General features: G+C 46.1%; 1 protein-coding gene across 6 annotated transcripts in view; it reads left to right on the plus strand.

The window, feature by feature from the left end:
• Positions 1 to 19,087, plus strand: part of Vgll4 (vestigial like family member 4) — a 139,638-nt gene that overhangs the window by 89,221 nt on the left and 31,330 nt on the right. For 5 of the 6 annotated variants that reach the window (XM_047535013.1, XM_047535015.1, XM_047535014.1 and 2 more), the window contains one exon: positions 14,563 to 14,752. In XM_047535013.1, coding sequence (XP_047390969.1) covers positions 14,563 to 14,752 — 190 coding nt within the window. Of the gene's footprint in view, positions 1 to 7,795; positions 8,116 to 14,562; positions 14,753 to 19,087 lie in introns of those variants that run through there. The other variant, XM_047535011.1, reaches the window with a different exon arrangement.

The following is a 19,087-nucleotide window of genomic DNA, read 5'->3' on the forward strand; positions in this document are numbered from 1 at the left end:
AGAGCACTTGCCTTTCTTGCACGAAGCCCTGGGTTCCATCCCTAGCACCGCTGGTGGGCAGGCTACGTTCTTGATTGGTATAGTTCTTGCAGAAGAACGTTAAGATTTCCAATTAATGTGAACATCTGAGGAATAAATCTGCAGTTGACCATTTCAAAACCAACTCTTATCTATATATGAAATTCACTGTTGGCTCTTCTGGCAAATCTCCAATGAAATGTTTTAATATGATTTCAAGCTAGTCAGTGTACTTTTATTTATTTGTTTTTAAGAAACGGGGTTTCATCACATTACCCAGCCTGGCCCTAAAATTCCAGACTCAAGAGATCCTCCTGCCTCAACCTCCTGGGTAGCTGGGTTTGCTGGCGCACAAAGCTGGATCTGGCTTAGCATATTTTTAGGTTCTAATCCTGTTAAGTTTTTTTGGTTAGCGAATGCAAACATCTTCTAATAATAGCTATGTAAGCTGTAATAATTAAGTAAAAATTGCCCATGAAAGGACTCCAAAATATACTACGTGCTGTGAAAAAAACCAACACAACTAAATTAATGAAGGATAGCATATTGTAATTTTTAAGGAATGGGTTTAACACAGGGTAGATCTCATTTGAGTTTTAAATCCTTCTGTAGAATTTTCCTTCTGTAAGCATAAATTACTATTTGAGATGTTTGACATTCGTCCTAATTCAGATCTAACACAGGAAATAGTGAATGAGTGTTGGGATAATTGGCAATGCTTAGCAGGACCCCTGCCACTGAAAACAAGTCTTATTTAAAGAAAATGATTTTGCCATACTGAGTATTTGTCTCCCACACTAAAAGTATATTATCAGAGTATTAAAAGGACAAGGACAGTGGCAAAAATGTGATGTCGAGGTTTAACTAGACTTTGTTAGGTCAGCCTGTGGATCTTAAATTGTGGGGTTATGCTTCTAACTCACTTGATTGTTTTTCTTCGTTTTTTTATGTTGATAAGCTAGGGAAGAAGTGTAGCTTTCCAGCCTTTTCAACCCATACAGTTTCCCACCTTATAAAGAAAGAGAGCCTGGTACTGAGGGTCGAGAGAATCTCAGGCAGAAGGTGAGGATTGCCAGGTGCACACACCAGCCGAAATGCTTTCCACTTCTCATCTTGCCTTAAACTCTCCATCCTCACTGAGGTGCACCTCACCAAAACTTTGTGCACCTGCTTCACCAGCGACCCAGGTGTGTCCATCCGAGACACCAGCCAGCCCAGTGCTGCCTTCTCAGAAGTTTCCCTCACCTGCACCAGCCCCTGTAATGGGCCCTGTCAGTTACCTGCCACCTGCCCTCTGACCTGCTCTGCGGGGGCTCAGAGCGCTCTGTTGTCTTGCCCATCTTCTGGTATCCAAGAGCTAAGGCTAAATAGAAGAAACAAACCCTTCATTTTAGTTAGATCCATCTGCACAAACATGATGGTATTCTTACTCCCACCTTTGTATATTATAGTTGTCCCCACCTGGAAGGCCGAGACCTGCCATTTCTAAATCCTACCTATTTTTCAAATCTCACTACTATTTGAGCTACAATTAACATGTTCCTCATATACAATGCCCATAGATCTTTCTCTCTCTCTCTCTCTCTCTCTTTCTCTCTTTCTTAGACATATGATGAAGTTTTTCAAATTGATATTTTAAAAATTTGCCCTTTTCAATTCTTTAAATGATGAATATTGATATAACCTACATAAGCAAAAGCTCTTTGGGGCTTTTTTTTTTTTAAATTGACAGCAGCTTTATTGAAACATAATTAATATACCATACAATTCACCTATTTGAAGAGCATCTTTTATATTGATATTTATGTTTTTCTTTATGGTTATCATTCTTGCGACTTACCTTTCCCACTCGAACTAAAGTTCTTGATGGTGAAGGTCTGCTGTCATTGTCTTCTATGTGGAAATGTCACATCCTAATCAGACTTGATTGGTAACCAGGGCCCTGTGTTTCATCCTCCTTAGCTCCAGTCTCTTGCATTGCAAATAATAGGTGCTTAATAAGTGAGTAAGAGCTTGAGTGATAATGTTAAAAATGCAAACGCCTATGCTTTTGCTGCAAAAGAGAAAATGTTACTTTGTTACAGTGGAGAAATCTGTGGGTGCCACCTCAACCAGCTAGTCAAGCCCCCGCCCCCCAGACTGGGATGCCCTGATTGCAGGAGCCTGTGGGCGGTGCGTTCTCGGATCTTCCATCCTATTCTTGCCAAAAATGTTGAACTCAGACCTGATTGCGAGGAAGGGATCAGACCTCAAAAATCAGAGGACGGTTAGTTGGTCTGGATTATTTAAAAACCTCGATGCCATGAAAAAAAGGAGGTCTGACAGTACCATTGGCCAGCGTGTGATGCCCCATGCCACCAAGAAAAGACAGAGTTCCATTGGGGAAAATCAAATATAGATTAGCTATCCGATAATGATGATATATTGACTTAGGTAGGGGTGTTCAATGGGTGGTGGCCAGGAGAGGAAATGTCTTCATTCTCAGAAGACACTGTGGAGAGGTGTTTGGCATCTCCAAGATAGTTTGAAAATTTTTTTGGCGATTATACTGCAATGGTGGTACATAACAGTAATTCCAGTGACTCAGGAGACTGAGGCAGGAGAATCACAAGTTCAAGGCCATCCTTAGCAGCTTAGGTCTTTATGTCTTAGCAAGACTCTGTTTCAGATTAAAAAATAAAAAGGGCTGGGAATGTGGCTCAGTGGTTAAGCACCTCTGGATTCCCCAGTATCCCTGCCCACACTGCCCAAATTTTAGCAATCATAGCAAAAGAAAAAGCGGGGGAGATAAATTTACGAAGTGCTGATAGTAGGTGAATCAAGGTAAAGAGAATGGGGATGTTCACTGTTCCTTAAACTTTTCAATGACTTTCAAATTTTTTGAAATACAAATGTGGAAAACATAAATTTATTTCCTTGAGCCCTTTTAGTGGGAAGATTTACAAAATCTGACTTTAAAAAATCTCAGTTTACCAGTCTTCACAGTTATTAGGCCCTTGAATTGTGTTATGCCTCTGTTCTTAATGCTGTTTTCATTCCGTCAGGATCGGGCTGTCTTTGAACTTGACGTTCTATTTTCATCCTTGGAAAGTTCACTCTATGGCTTTTGTAACCAACGTATTTTAGCAACAGTAAATAAGGGAGTGAGTTAATGAACCTCTGTGGGGCATCAGAATGGCTTTCTGAGACATTTGACTTACGGTTTTTGTTCTATCCCAGCTATCTGCCCTCTTCAGCTCTGCCAGGGTTTTAGAGCTGGTAATGAGATTCGTGTTAAGAGTGAGTAGACCTGTGTGTGACGTTCAGCTATCCCTCCACTAATTGGTGTGAGAATTTCAAATTGGTTCCTGGGCACATCATCTTATTCCTAAGGATCTTGACTAGAATATACTATGAGAGCAGGGTTGCTGATCTACCTTTGGAAGCATTGTGGCAAACATGATGGTATGGCGGACAAAACGAAACAAAAAGCAGTAGTTCTTGGTTTGGAGCTGGACAGTTTTATAATTTTCTGTGGAATTCTGCCATTGCAGCTCAGCTCAGGTAGATGCTATCATTATTTCTCCATTTTTCTGTAACTATAATGAAATTCCTGAGGCAAGCATTTTATAAAGAGGTTTGTTTAATTTATAATTTTAGAGACTGACAGTCCAATCAGCATGGCACAGCTTCTGGTCAGGGCCCTGCGTGGTTGTTACCTCATGGTAGATGGCAGTGGTGGGCTTGTGTGTGGGAGGAAGAGATGACATCATCAAACAGGATGCCAGAGATTCTGGGGTCCCACAGTTCCTTCTAAGGGCACATTCTCAATTGAGCTAAGGACCACTCAGTAGGCTCCGCTTCTTAAAGGTCCTGCTTCCCAGTGTCACCACTCTGAGGACTAAGCTTCCAACACATGAACCTTTGGGTCACATTTAAACCTTATCCCAACTAAATCCATTTCAAAAGAGGGACTCTCAGACTGGGGCTGGCAAGAGGCCTCGGAGTTGGTTTTGAAACCCGAGAGGAATATGAAATGGCACAGGACTTTGAGTGCGTTCTGGCGAGGGAGAAGGTTGAGCAGAAGCAAGCACACCAGTCAAAACCAGTTGGGAGGGAGGAGGGAGTGCTCATTTACTGAGCACCAACAATGTACTGGGTGCTGGGACTGGTGTCCTGTGGACCCCGTCACACATATAGAGACAGCCCTGGAGGGGCAGCTAGGCCCTTGGGGAGCCAATGGGTGCTCCTGACATGTGCTCCTGGGCACGGCATCCCCTGATCTTTTCTATCAGTTGGAGGAAACTGTGCTAACTTTGTTGGAGGAATGTTCATGAATAGCGAGAGTGACATTGGAGGTCCCCTTCATCCCACCCTCCTCCTCAAAATGCGGGAGCCCTAGTAGCTGACAGTATACAGACCTCAGCATACAGTATTATAAACTGCCTGCTGGGAACTTCACGTTTTCTGCCTGCCTGCCTGCCTCTCTCTTACACACACACACACACACACACACACACACACAATCCCTCAAGGCAGAGAGGCTCAAGAGATATGCAGTGACTCCTAAGACCACACGCTTTTGCTAACTCTAAACCCCACTCTTATCGTGCTTTTCTGTCACTGAACCAGAGTGGTCAGGACTAGAGACACAAATGAGATGGTCAGTGACTCCTGGGGTGGGGTGAGGGGGCAGGGACCCTGTGCAAGGCCTTACAGAGTCAGTGCCACACTGGAGGCTCAAGGTTGCAGGGGATCAAAGGAAGGAAAGAGTAATTTTCCGGTTTATTCCTTCACTTCTGAGATATTTTCTCCCAACGCCCCCTTTCAGTACTGGGGATTTAATCTGAGGTTCACAGAGAAGCATCCTCAGCCTTTGTATTACTGATTTTGAGAGGGTCTTGTTGAGTTGCCCAGGCTGGCCTCAAACTTGCAATCTTCCTGCTTCAGCCTTCCAAATTGCTGGGCTCACAGGTGCTCCTGACACTGCGCCTAGGTCTTCCTCCTCCAGTGGTCAGTGATGTAACCACTTAGGGACTGTGACCCCACCATTCCCTCTTGAATTTCTTTCAAATAAAGCACGGTTTGAAGATGCGCATACCAACCTGTGACCTTAAATCCTTAACCTGTGGCTTAGCAGAGGGCTTGAAGAGAACATTTCTTCTTTGGGGTGTTTTTACGGAACACTTCCATCTCGAGGAGGTGATAGCATTTTCCCTGGCCTCATTCCTGTGGGTGCTGCCACCGGAGGAGACCCTCAAGGGACTGGCCCCACTGTGGCAGGGGTCTGAGCAAGCCTTTTCCCTGCTTCCGCTCAGCTGCTCCTTCTAGCCATTTACAGGCTCTACCAGGGAGGAAATTGAGCCCCTTGCCAAGTGCCTGCCTCTAGAATCATCTGCAAACAATTTACTTTGACGACTCTCCTCCTCCTCATTAACAGTAGAGGTAGACTGTTAGAGTGGATCTGCAAGTCAGTACAGGGGAGGATTTCTGCCAGGCTTAAAGAGCCTCTTCCATTCAGGAGGTCTCTCTGCACCTGGCCTGGGATGTGCTTGAGCTGCCATGATCTCGGGATTCAGGGCCATGGCAGGACACGTGTCACAGTGTCATGGTCATCTTCGGGCAGACTGTGTATCCCTGACCATAATAGCAGGGCTTGGACTCCCAATGACAGTCCACTTCCCTGTGATACTCACACCCTCTGAGGCTGCTGCCAGAGCCACGGTCCAGGGAGAGGAGGACCAAGAAGAGAAGATGGTGTGGATGTTAAGTGGGGGTTGGGAAACTGATAGGTGCTTTTATGATTTATGATTTATGAAGCTAAAGCCCAACGTAAAACTCAGATAGCCAGAGCTCCAGCCCGTTCACATTGCTGTAGCTGCGCCTGAGGTTTCTTCATGCTAAAATGATAGATACGGCAATACATGAACTTGGAACGTGCTGACGTTGTGATGATTCCACCCAGGTTACTGTATCATGTTGCCTATCGAGTCTGGTTATAAAGTCAGTTCAGTAGGGTAAGTGAGTGGCGGGGACTTCTCTTTTAACCCCAAGAACAACAAAATGATTTTAAGCAGCGTAGAACTTACTAGTTAAATGAATGGCAATGTCTGGATGTGATTACAGCTTTTTATTCAGAGTATTTTTAGTTAGTGTTTTTGGGGATGGAACCCAGGACCTTGCAGGTGTTCTGCCACTGAGCATCATTCCCTGCCCTTTTATTTATTTGTTTTTGTTTTGAGACAGGGTCTCACTGAATTGCCCAGACTGGCCTTGAACTTGGGCTTCTCCTGCCTCAGCCTCCTGAGTTGCTAGAACTACAGCCATGCCCCGTTCTACCTAATGTAGTGCCTTTTGATATCCAGGTTAACTTTTTCATTCAATTTGTTTAAAACACTTAAAACTCTTTGATATATACTCATAATGATGCTGAGAATTAAAGTCATCATTTTCCTTGAAATTAAAAAAAATTTTCATACTTTCCCCCATCCCCTGTGAGATTATAGATATTTAAAACCAGAAGGGAATCAGGCATAGTGGCGCACATCTGTGATCCCAGCAACTCAGGAGACTGAGGCAGGAAGATTGTAAGTTTGAGGCCAGCCTCAGTGACTTAGTGAAGCCCTAAGCAACTTAGTGAGACCCTGCTTCAAAATTAAAAATAAAAGGAGCTGGGGATGTGACTCAGTGGTAAAGTACCCCTGGGTTCAATTTCAATCCCCAAAACAAAAACAAAGTGCCAAAAAAAAAAAAGCCCTCAGAAGGGAATATAGACTTCTCCTGGTCCCTTGTGCATCAGGATCCATTCTGTTTGGGAGCAGGTCACACTCCAGAGCCCTGGCTCACAGTCCCAGTTAATGAAGGGGTCCTAGGACACCCCCTCCCCTGCAGGTGTTATGGGAGCTCAGGGTCATCCATCTGGTTAGCGCAGTGCAAGTGAGAACCCAAGTCAGATTGCCATGCCAAGGCCCCGCCCTTCATCCGAGCTCCCTGGGAGAGCTCCTGGGGCTCCCTGTGCCTTTGGGGTGAGGCACGGTATGCGTCTGGGTGCTTTTCCTGGTACGTGCTGAGAAGCCCATGCTCTTCCACGGCCCATGCTCTTCCTCCTGGCTGGCCACATTCCACTTTCGGTTGGATAGAGGAGTGGAAGGTGCTTCCCAGGTTTCAGTCCTGTCCTGCTGTCCCCTGCTTCTCCTTCCCTCCCTGCATGAGTTTCCTGGGGCTGCCATGACAAACTGCTAGGATCTGGGGAACTTAAGCAGTAGACATTTATTTTCCCACAGTTCTGGAGTCTGGAAGTCCAGGATCAGCGTGTCCACAGGGTGGTTGCTCTGAGCCTCTCTTCTTGGCATCTTCCCAGGGTCTTCCTTCTCTGGGTGTCTGTGTCCTGATCTCTTCCTCTTATGTGGACACAGGGCCCACATGACCTCATCACTTGAAGGACCTTTTCAAAGCCTGTCTCCTAATACAGTCACATGCTGAAGTCCTGGGTGTTGGGAGTTTGGAGGGCCCTCTCTGTCTCCCTGCCTGTTACCCTGTCACTCCCAGCTCTTCCCCTCAGGTTGCACCTTAATTCCTTCACTCCTAAAGCATTCTGCACACCTAGAAAGAAAACCGGGGACTCTGCCTCAGGCTTCTCCTGCTAGCTCCTCTGTTGATGAGCTTCCGGACCTGGAGCGTGTCACTCAGTCCTCCAAACACTGGTTTCCTCGGCCTCAGGACAGGGTGATTCTTGCCCCGCTTGCCTTACAGGACTCTCCTAAGGAAACACCAGAATAAGAGGTGACATTTTAAGAAGCTTTGAAAATGAAATATGCTGGCGCAGGATACAGGCAGGCCTCCGGAGGGTGACGTTGGTGCGACTATTTGATGGACTCAAAGTTGTCGGCAAAGCAGCATGGATCTCAGCCACACAGGTGTTGCTGTCACTGTCCTTCGTGGCGTTCTTCGAGGTCAGCCGTGAAGGTGGTAGTTTTCTCTCAGTCAAGACAAGTGTGTTCCAGCCCAGCCTGCTGGCTGCTCAGGCCATGCTTACCAAGCTTGACTTCTCAGAGCCAAGATGGGACTCGGGAAGCAGGGCCCTGGCTCTGCGGCCACCTGAGAATGATGTTCTGAAAGGTACTTGGAGTGTTGGGGGCTGGTGGGAACAGGGCTTGGTGACCCAGTGGCAGAATCACAAGGAGCCCTGGTGCCACTGGCAGACAGCACGTCACGTCCTTTCTCTGTCAGCGTGGTCCTGTTCCATGGCGTTGTCTCACAGCCCTCCCCTGGAGCAGACAGACAGGCAGATGCACACACACACCAAAATGGGGCCGGCCACCAGTCCAACTGCTGAACGAAGTCTACTGGACTGTGTCTCCTCCCCGCTGCTCGTCTCTGAGACAAAGAAGTATTATCTGAGACAAAGAAATGAATAAGCCCGGCGGCCGGCTCCTGCCGGTACAGTCATGAGTTGGGACACGTGGGATGAGCTGTGAAACCTCGCGCTACAGTTCTTTTATCAGGGTGCCTCTTGCCAGAGGGTGATGTCAGCTGGGTTGCCCAGGCCGTGGTCAGATGGGAGACAGATCAGTGCAGTGGGGAGGCTTGGAGAGCCCAGCTGTGGTTTTACGTCATGGATTTGGGTTCAGACATGAACAGGGCGGGGCAAGGGGGGAGAGGGCGAAGCCTCCATTGGGCAGGGTATAGAGACTTGCCAAAAAAAAAAAAAAAATCCTAGCACACCTACCATCCCAGCGACCCAGGAGGCTGAAGCAGGAGGATCACAAGTTGGGGACCAGCCTCCATCATTTGGTGAGACTGTCTCAAAAATTAAATAAATAAATAAATAAATATATAAATAAAAATAAAAAGGACTGGGAATGCATCTCTGGAGTAGAGCACGTCTGGGTTCAATCCCGAGAACGAGGCAGCGTGGGGTGCTGTTTGCCCTCCCTTCTCCATAAGCACATTTCGCCCTTGAGCCGCTCGTCTAACCTCCAGAGGACACCAGTAAACACTGTTCCTTTGGTTAGTTCCCCAGTGTCACACCATCATCTCAAGCATGGTCACGGATCTGCATTTGGCAGTCTGCACATGGAGCCAGCGGAGGGGCTCTGTGACCGGGTCCTGTGGAGGGCTCTGCCTCATCCTCGGGAGAATCAGTCATCTCTCGGCCCCCGTCGCTTGCCGCATCCCTATGACGAAGGTCTGGGCCTTGAGTAGGCCTTGAACATTCCACTCTGTTGGAGTCGAATCTGCTTTTGGTTGACAAATTGCCTTGGGCTCAAGTCTCTCTCACCTCTGGACAGCGCCTGGTAGTATTCAAATGAGTGGGCAGAGCTGGGACACTGAGAAGCGCGGGTGTCCTTGAGTTTTATTAAAACCTCCTTCAGTCATAAAGAGCAAAGGATGAGCTAATCTCAACTAACGTCATGAGTTAAGAGGACCTGGTGGAATCTGTCGTTTTTGCTTTTCTCCTGCCACATAAAGCATGTTCCTTCAGCGTTAGGTGGGTGTTTCTCAGTGAGCAGTAAATGGAAGACCTAACTGTAGAAAATACGAATCCTTAGAGCCAAAGGTAAGCCATCCAGATGACTAAATCAAACCCCTTCATTTTACAAATGAAGAAACAGGTTCAAGGGCCCAGTGCTGGCTGGGCCTGATGCCATGTGCCTGTAGCCCCAGCGACTTGGGAGACTGAGGCAGGAGTGTCTCTTGGGCCTGGGAGTTCTGAGGCCAGCCTGGGCAATATGACCAGACCCATCTCAGAAGAACAGAAAACAAAACCAAAAGCCCAGTGCTGTTTTGAAAGCCCTCCAAGTTAGGTTATGTATTTCATCTACTCTCAGGTGGACCATCATTTTGTGTCCTGCTAAAGAATCCGTCTCGTCCATTAAATGTACCATTCTAGCCTAAGAGAAACTTCAGTCTTAGCAATATTACAACGTAGGAAGCGGAGAGTGTTTAGAATCCTTCAGATACAATAAAAAGATTAGGAAAGGAGGCTGTTTTCTCTGAATCACCTCGCTAGGTGCTCTGTTCTATTGTGACTTTGAAGGCAGAATTTTCTTTGATTTTTCATTAGTATTATTACATAGCACATCAGAAAACTAAGTGATTCTACCTTTCCTGTCTTGCTAAACTTTTCTTCACTGAAATGGGTGTATGCTCATTCTTGTAAACCACTGGGCCCAAATCTTTGCTTATCTTCAGTTAAGGTGAAAGTATTTCAGGAAGATTTTTGATCCATTCATTTGAACTATCACCAAGACTAAAAAATAGCACTTAAATAATTTTTTCATGTAATAGGCATTTTTCTTCAGTAACATATACCTACATAAAATTATCTTCATTAAAAAGGCCAAGGACAATGGGGCATGGTGGCACATACCTGTGATCCCAGCAGCTCAGGAGACTGAGGCGGAGGATCTCGAGTTCAAAGCCAGCCTCAACAAAAGTGAGGCGCTAAGCAGCTCAGTGAGACCCTGTCTCTAAATAAAATACAAAATAGGACTGGGGATGTGGCTCAGTGGTCGAGTGCCCCTGAGTTCAATCCCCCATACCAAAAAAATAAATCTGACTTGAATATCAGAGATGTAACCACAATAACCAGACTTTTAACACTTCAGGAAAAATTCCTGGGCACCTATTTGTATTCGTTTAACATTTAAGTGTGAAAAACCCAAGAGAGGAATGGATGTAACAATATTGAAGTCTTTTGTCATCTTTTTATAAATATATTCTTATTTTGGTGGGGATTGCATATCTGCTGAGATGTAATTCATACACTATACAGTTCAGTTCACCCAAAGTCTGCACAACATTGGCTTTTCTATATTTTAGAGTTGCACAACCTTCCCACAGTCAGTTGCAGAATATTTTTATCATCCTCCCAAAGAATCCCGGCACCTGTTAGCTGTCACTTCCCAGTCCCCCTTCTAGCCCACAGCAGTGCTGATCTACTCTGTCTCTGTGGTTTGCCTGATGTGGGCATCTTGTAGAAATGCAGTCAGACAACATGTGGCTTCCTTTACTTAACCAACCACTTTCCAGGTTCCTCGATGCTGTAGCACGAATGGCACTTCATTCCTTTTAATGACTGAATAATGTCTCCTTGCTTGGATATACCACATTTAAAAAGATTTTTTGCAGTACTGGGGATTGAACCCAGGAGGCGCTGTACCTCAGCCCTTATTTTGAGACAGGGTCTCACTAAGTTGCCAAAGCTATCCTGGAACTTCCCATCACCCTGACTCAGCCTCCCTGAGTCGCTGGGGTCACAAGTGTGTGCCCTGTGCCCAGCTTAATTTCCCCCTTTTTTGTTGAGTTATAAGAGTTCTTCATGTAAATATATTATTAAATAGATCTTTATTCCTTATCCTGTGGCATCTTAGATCTTTAATATAACCTGAAAATCTGTCACCTGCCTGTCCCATTGGCTCATTTGTTCATGTGAGCATCTGTGGTGTACACACAGGTACATAAACTAAATAAAATGCTCCCTTCTTCAAGGAGGACAAAACAAAGCAGGAAGGGAAGCACCCGCATGATGAATTTCTGTAGGTGGTCAGTGGAAGGACAAGTGACCTTGAGGAATCAAGGAAGACAACTGGAAGGAGGTGGCTTTTGAGTGACTTTGCAGAATACACAGATTTTAGATAAAAGGAGCCTGAGGCCAGAGCCTGAGTAAGGATGTGGCCATTGGACCTTGAGTTCTTTGTGGAATGGCGACTGTATAGTTCAATTTCTAGGGTTAAAAATTTGAGGGCTCAAGAGGGGTGGGTGGTATTCCTGGACATATCAAGACTGTCACTGCTGGGCATTTGGAGATAGGGCGGGTGGACATGTTAAGGACCTTGTCTTAGGAGATGGCTCAAGGGGACAGTACAGAATGATGGGGGATGGGGCGGGCTGTGTGGAAGCTGCTCTGCAGGGTTTCTGTCTTAGAGTCTGACAGAGGAGAAGACGTGCCATTAAGAAACCTCTGTGACGGTTGTTTCATCTCATGCTTTCCAAATCTGTTTGACCACAGGATCACCTGTGTTTTTCCAACATATGACATTCGAGAGTCACACTTTTGGTTTCTCTGGGTTAGTTGAAAATTACATACGTAATGATTTCTTGGTAAAGGTTGGTTGGTTGGTTGGTCACTTGATTGATTACAGGACCACGGGACCATGGCTCAAAGAATTGGATCACTCATTCTAAGGGCTGGTAGTCTTAGCTTGACCAGGCCCTAGCTGTTGGAGATCCAGAGAGCAGAAGCGTGTACAAGAAGAGCAGGGTGGAAAAATGTCTTGACACCCCCAGACCAAATTATCTGTTCAGTTTTCCTAAAATAACTATTTTGTGTGTTTGCTGGGGATTGAACCCAAGACCTCCTGCATCCCCAGCAAAGTATTCACCAGGTTCCTTCCAGAACAGCCTCTGAGATGCTGATGTGCTACAAGGAGCTCCTGCCTATCATCTCTTAGGGTCATCTCCAGGGTACCACCTGTAGGCCCTGCCCCACCCACTGGTTAGGAATCTCCAGTGCTTTCTGAGAATTCCTATGGACTTTTTTCTCTTCAGTCTTAAAACTAAGCAGTCCATCCATTTGATGAACTTGGAAATGCAAACACGCACGGGAATTTTACTAGGATGGCCCTGGAGAGTGGAACGGGAATGTGGTTCACCCACAAGCCTTTGCTTTCCATGCCACAGTGTGTGTGCTGGTGTCATGAATGACCGGCTCCTTTTTTGGACAGTTTTGAATGTGTTGCCGTGATGGTTGTTTTCCATAGCAATTTCTGTTGCTACCCAGCAGGCAGCTGATGAAATGGTGGCCAAAGCTCAGGGGTCCATGCAGAGCTTGCCTCCTCCCCACATCCTCGACTCCCCGCCAAGGGTGTTGAGAAATGCTGGGCACAGCGTGGTCAGTCTGGGCCATTGTGACCTGAGGTGTGGGTTGCAATTGCTGAGTTCCTGGGGGTCCATCATCAGGGCTTCCCAGAAAGTTGCCTGGGTAATGGAAGTTTTGCCTGGGGGAGCACTGTCTTTTCTCTCTGTGGAAGGAGGAGGACAAGAAAAAGGGGGATGTTTGGAAGGAGTGTTTTCTCATTTACAAAGGTATAAAGAATATCTTTGCTTTTTTTTTTTTAAATAAACCAATAGTTACCAGTGGGAAGTAGTGGTAGCTGACCAAAATCGTACTGAATTTGAGTGCAGCAGGCTAGCCCAGGAGTAGTTTTTTTTTTTTTTTTTCAAGTATTTCGTTTAAAATGGAAAGTTCCAGTTTGTTTTGGGGCCAGAATCCTTATAAGAAGCCATGCCTGGAGGTGTATTATAGGTCAGTGTATATTTGTGAGTTTATATCTTGCTGACTAAATTGGCAGAGTTTTTATTTTTCCTGGTAAATACTCAGAGGCCGTTCCCTCCTTCCTTTCCCTAACAAAACCCTGTTTGTCATGTGTGTATGAAGCAAATGACTGTTAAAGCCGTCGACACATCTGTGACGATATGAAAAGGAGAGGTGGCGGACAGAGATTTCTTTTCTTAGGTACCACAGGGCCTAAGATGAAGTTGACTTTATCCTAATATTACTCTCAAATTGTGACCAAGTGAAACAGAATTGGTCAGGCCTCAGAGACCAATAGGTGTTGCACAACAGAAGAGTTCTTATGTGCGAAAAACCGAGAGCCTGCCCCCGCAGGACTTGGAGAGTTTGACGTTTTTTCACTTGAAATCATCATTACTCTTGTTGACGAATTTTAGAAGGTACGAAAGTGTTATCAGTGAGAAAGTTCACGCTTGCTTTGATTCAAAACGAGACACAAAGTTACCATCTAGTACAAAGCCTCTTAACACAGGGGTTTTAGAAAACATCAAGATGTCAAAACATATCAAAATCAGAACCATAATTTGGGCGCCTGATTCTGAGGAGCGTTTGGAGAACGGTACCTCTGCACTGTGACAGGTCACATGCTGAGACTTGGTGCTTGATAATGGCATCGTATTTTCCCATGGCAATTCTAGAGTACTGTAGGAATAAAGTGTTTATTCCTCATTAAACAGTGTATTTTTCTTTCTTTTCACTTCAGGGACAAATGTGAACTATTAGCCCATACATTTTCCTTGTCCTTAACAAAAACAACAACAACAAAAAAATCAAAAATATCATGAAAGCATAACAGACCAGAAAAGGAAGCTGGCATGGTGTTAGCGGACCTCAGGGAGGGGGTCCTGAAGGTGGGAGATGAATACCTGGGAGTCGAGGGGCCTTTCATGTTTTAAATTAACTTTTGAGGTTGTTGGTGGTAAATACTGGTTTCCTCCCTTCTACTGCTTTATTGCACCTTCTCATTTTAAACTCTGCCCTCAAAAGTGACTGTGCTGGAAAACCGCGTTGATGTCAAATGTCCCATGCTTGGCAGTGGACGTGGGCTCAGACCGTGTCCTGAGAATGGCAGGCAGCCCATCACGTTGCCAGAAACTTTCCACTGGGAGCAGTTTTGCAAGGGGCCGGGCGGGTAGGCAGGGGAGCCTGGGGACCCAGATGGGGGCCGTCCTGCCTGGTGACAGCGTCATTTCTCTCTCACTACATAGGTGAAGCTGCTCTCAGGGGAGAACCCAGAATGCAGACCCTCCCAGTGGCCTCTGCCCTCAGCAGCCACCGCACCGGCCCTCCCCCCATCAGCCCAAGCAAGAGGAAGTTCGGCATGGAGCCTGGGGACGAGGACCTAGACTGTGAAAACGACCACGTCTCCAAGATGAGTCGCATCTTCAACCCCCACATGTGAGTTCCTTCCTTCCTTCTTGGGGCTTGTGTGCACCGAGGCTGGGGCCCCATTTCTTGTACAACTTTTTGCTGATGATAAAGTTATTTCTTAAATTGTTCATAAAGGGTACATTCTGGAAAAGATAAATCGCTCTCCTCTGCCAAGAAGATATTCAAGTGACTTTAGTAACTGGTGGAGAGATGACGTCTTCCTTCCTTCAGGCTTGGTCCACCTTTGGTGTGTTTCCCCCACGGAAGGGAAGATCCTCTGAGAGCTCCCAGGGGCCTGTGTCTGGAAAAACTTGACTTTTCCTTTTCTGTATGTACTGATTGTTTCTGGAGAATTGATGTCAGTGACTGTCGTTGTGTGTTGGAGAAGCAGAAGGTGAGGTTGGCATCTGAACTGGGCTCTGGATCCTACATGTTGACATGCGCGCTTGAGTGATTCTCACCTCGGTGCTCCTGGTGTGAACTGGAGACCCTCCCGGGGAGGGAGAGCCAGCCTTCCGTGTTTCAGCACCAGGGGCTGCTCATCCCAGCTGCCCTTAGCCTGTAGCAGTGGTTAGAGAACTGGTCATGGCACCTGGAGGCCTGGGGGTCAGCCTCCCCTCCGTCACCAACACCTGTGCTCCACTGTCTTGACCCAGATTGCTTCAACTCCCTGGGTCTCAGTTTGCTTGTCTGCAAAATGAAGGGGTTGAAGCTCAAGCTGTCAGCAGCTTGGTCCTGAGCACCACGTTCTGCCCTGCACCCCACCCCCGAGGTCTCTTCTTCACTCTCGCCCCTCAGAGGGAGCCGGTTGCTTTCCCCATGTTTTCAGGATTTGGAGGCACCTGGCCAGCTGCCTGGCAGAGTCCCAGGTGGCAGTTGTGTACCTTTTTGGGTTGGTACCATCGGAGCCTGGTGTCTTGTCAGCCGTGGGGAAGTCGCTTTGATTGTGGAGAGGAGCGGTGTAGTGTGGGTACACAGGTCCTGTGCTTGCCCCTCCCTCCAACCAGTGCAAGTGTATGTTTGTAATTGTCCAGGAGGCTGGTCTCGCCCAGATCTGACTCCCAAGGATGTCGCTATTTGGGCCAGGCAGTGACTCTGAGGGCTTCCTCCTGGGAGGCAGGGCGCTTCCGCGGCTGGAGGTGGCCTGGGCTGCAGAGCTCAGGCAGCCTCGCGTTCCACGCGTTCCAATCTGCTTGGCCTGTTGTGTTCAGTCATAAGACACTGACAGAGGTATTTATCCTCAAATAAATCACTGCAGTGTTAGTCAGAGGCTGAGCCTGCAGTCTGGAGCCCTGGAATTTGCTACAATCAGGAATCCAGCAGCAGCGAGGCCTGCAAAACAACCCGCTCTGCACACTGGAAAGGCTCCTGGTCTAAGGCCTGGTCTGTGGACTGTTTGGAGTCCGTCCTTCTGTGACTAGGAATTTCTCATTCTCCCCCATCCTCTCTTCCTAAACCTTATCAGTTCCTTTTGTTTGTTTTATAATTAAAGGAAGGAAGAATCAGCTTGGTAAAGACGTTTTATCATCAAATATGCCTTGGTTTCTGTCCTCCTTCTGCCACCTGCCAGCCGTGACGCCTTGACAAGTGCCTTGGTTTTTCTGAGCTCAATGTCCTTATTTGTAAAATGACAGTGATAATGGGTAATAAATAGGAAGCATTTTTAATTTTTAATTTTAAAATTTAATTTTTAATTTTAAGCATTAGAGTTAAAATATGCAGGGAGTTTGACCAAGGGCAGCACTCACCTGATGGCAGCTCTTATTTTTATGAACGCTTCCATTTTTCAGATGTTGGTAATAATGGAGGATTTGATATTTGAGATGTGTACACTTCAGTCTAAATGCCTGCGTTCAGATCCCGCCTTCTCTATCTTTCAGTGGGAGTATAAAAGAACCTTCCCTGAGGATTATTTTAAGTACTTGGTACAGCACCCAGCAGACAGCAAACACTCAGCTTTAGATATTGTTATTATCAGAATGTGAAAACTCTTAGAAAGTGATTCTATAACTCCTTGGCTTGGTTACAAATATGGCCATGAAGTATAGGTCTGTGATGATATTATACATAATTTTAAGAGTAAATAATAGAATTGTTAAATTTTGTGTGCAATTCATGCATGACACCATTATGAAGAACTTTAGGAAAGAAGAAACAATAGCACCCCCATTCTACCAGACCCCTGTGCTCACATCAGTTAGGTGGCTCCTTCCTCATTTTTTAAATTGTAATTTTTATCTATTTTTTGGTACTGGAGATTGAACCCAAGGGTCCTTAACCACTGAGCCACATCCCTAGTCCTTTCTATTTTTTATTTAGGGACAGGGTCCCGCTAAGCTGCCCAGGGCCTTGCTAAGTTGCTGAGGGTGGCCTCGAACTTTTGATCTTCCTGCCTCAGCCTCCTGAGTTGCCGGGGGTACAGGCATGCTTGGCCACCCCTGTCTCCCTGTAAAATACACATCATTAAATCTATCATCTTAACTTTTTTTTTGTTGGCTGTGCTGGAGATTGAACCCAGGGATGCTCTGCCACTGAGCAACATCCCCAGACTTTTTCATTTTTTATTTTGAGACAGGTTCTCACTAAGTTGTCCAGGCTGGGTTTGAACTTGAGATCCTCTGGAGTCATTTGGATTACAGGTGTGAGCTTCTGCATCCAGCATCTTAACCATTTTTAAGTGTGCATTTTGGGTGGCTTTTGAACTGTAAGTGGGAAAAGTGATTGGTGTGCATTTAGTTTGTGCTGGGTGTCCCTTTGTTGACTCTGTCATAATTATTAATTTCAGTGACACACGAGTGTTTCTGCATGTGTTTTCTAAGAGCTTAATGACAGAGTCCACAGGTGAATTGAAAAGATGTGGCATCTCTGACTGACTTACAGTGTAGGGTGCTTGGTCAGTACTGTCATGTGATTTGATGAAGTATGCCCCTGTGACCTCTAACATGATATTTTTTATTTCACGTCTTAGAAGTTTTCTATAATAAGCCACGAGTTCATATCTGCTTGGAAAAGAATGATCCGTGTATATTTGTCTCTTTAAAATTACAAAACGATTTTGCGTACTTGATCTTCCTAGAATCTGTTAATGACGTCTCATGAAAATGTGTTTTGTTTATTTTTTGCTAAAGAAATGACCATGATTCTGGGAAAGGGAGTGTTGTTGAAAAACAGTTTGGGTAGCTAGCAAAGAGGGTCTCAGGTGCATCAGTTGGGTCCCCTTTGGTTTGGAAGCATCCCGTGGAGCTGTTTTGCAGTGGAGCCCTGGAGTGGCTCTGAGCCAGGCTAGGAAGCAGCAGGGTGTGACAGAATTTCATCCGCTGTGACTAGGGGAGGGGAGGAAAGGAGAAGTTTGCTTAGTGATTCTCTACCACCTGGAAAATTAGAATTGCTGGGTTCTTCCTTCATCCCTGTAACTTCGGTCATTTGAATCTTGTTAATATGGTGACCCTGAGAAAGAAACACACACACACACACACACACATACACACACACTTTTAAGAAAAGTGATAGGAGCTGGGTTCAGTGGTACAAGCCTGTAATCCCAGTGGCTCTGGAGGCTGAGGCAGAAGGATCTTGGGTTCAAAGCCAGCCTCAGCAAAAGGGAGATGCTAAGCAACTCAGTGAGACCCTGTCTCTAAATAAAATACAAAACAGGTCTGGGAATGTGCTCAGTGGTTAAGCACCCCTGGGTTCAATCCCTAGTACCAGAAAGAAAAAAAAAAGTGCTAGGAACATGATTGGGAGTTGAAAAGTACTTTATCTGACATTTGGAAAGAAAACAGATTATGGGATAGGGCAGGAGTGGGGTGGGGTTACTCTCATAGAAATGTCAATAAGTAATTTTTTCACGGCTGTGCTCTGCGTGGTAAGCAGGAGAGCTGCCTTCCTCCTGTCTGCCTATGATTCACATGGCCTTTAAGGACCCATTTTTGTGCAGTGGGTGTAGCTCTCTCTGAGCCCCTTCCCAGGCTCCTGCAGTCTTGCTTCATGCTGCCATTGTTTTTGTTGTTTTCTTTGAGTACTTTCATATTTTTGTGGCAAACTGGATATTCTAGACTCACCTTCTAACCTATCTGCTTGGCCTTGGGATGACCCATCGCTGCAGGGAACCCTGGTTCCTTTTGGTGGGAAATGGTACTTAGAAGCCCAGGTCTGGGGCACGGTGGCGCACACCTACAATCCCAGCCACTTGGGAGGCTGAGGCAAGAGGATCATAAGTTCAAGAGCAACCTCAGCCATTTAGGATGTAACTCAGTGATAAAGTACCCCTGGGTTAAATCCCTAGTTACATGCACACACACCAACCCCAAAAGAAGCCCAGGTCAGGGCAGGTGTGTTACCATGGTGTCACTGCTTCTAACC

The sequence above is a fragment of the Sciurus carolinensis genome, chromosome 19 (genome assembly GCF_902686445.1).
Source record: "Sciurus carolinensis chromosome 19, mSciCar1.2, whole genome shotgun sequence".
NCBI lineage: Eukaryota > Metazoa > Chordata > Mammalia > Rodentia > Sciuridae > Sciurus > Sciurus carolinensis.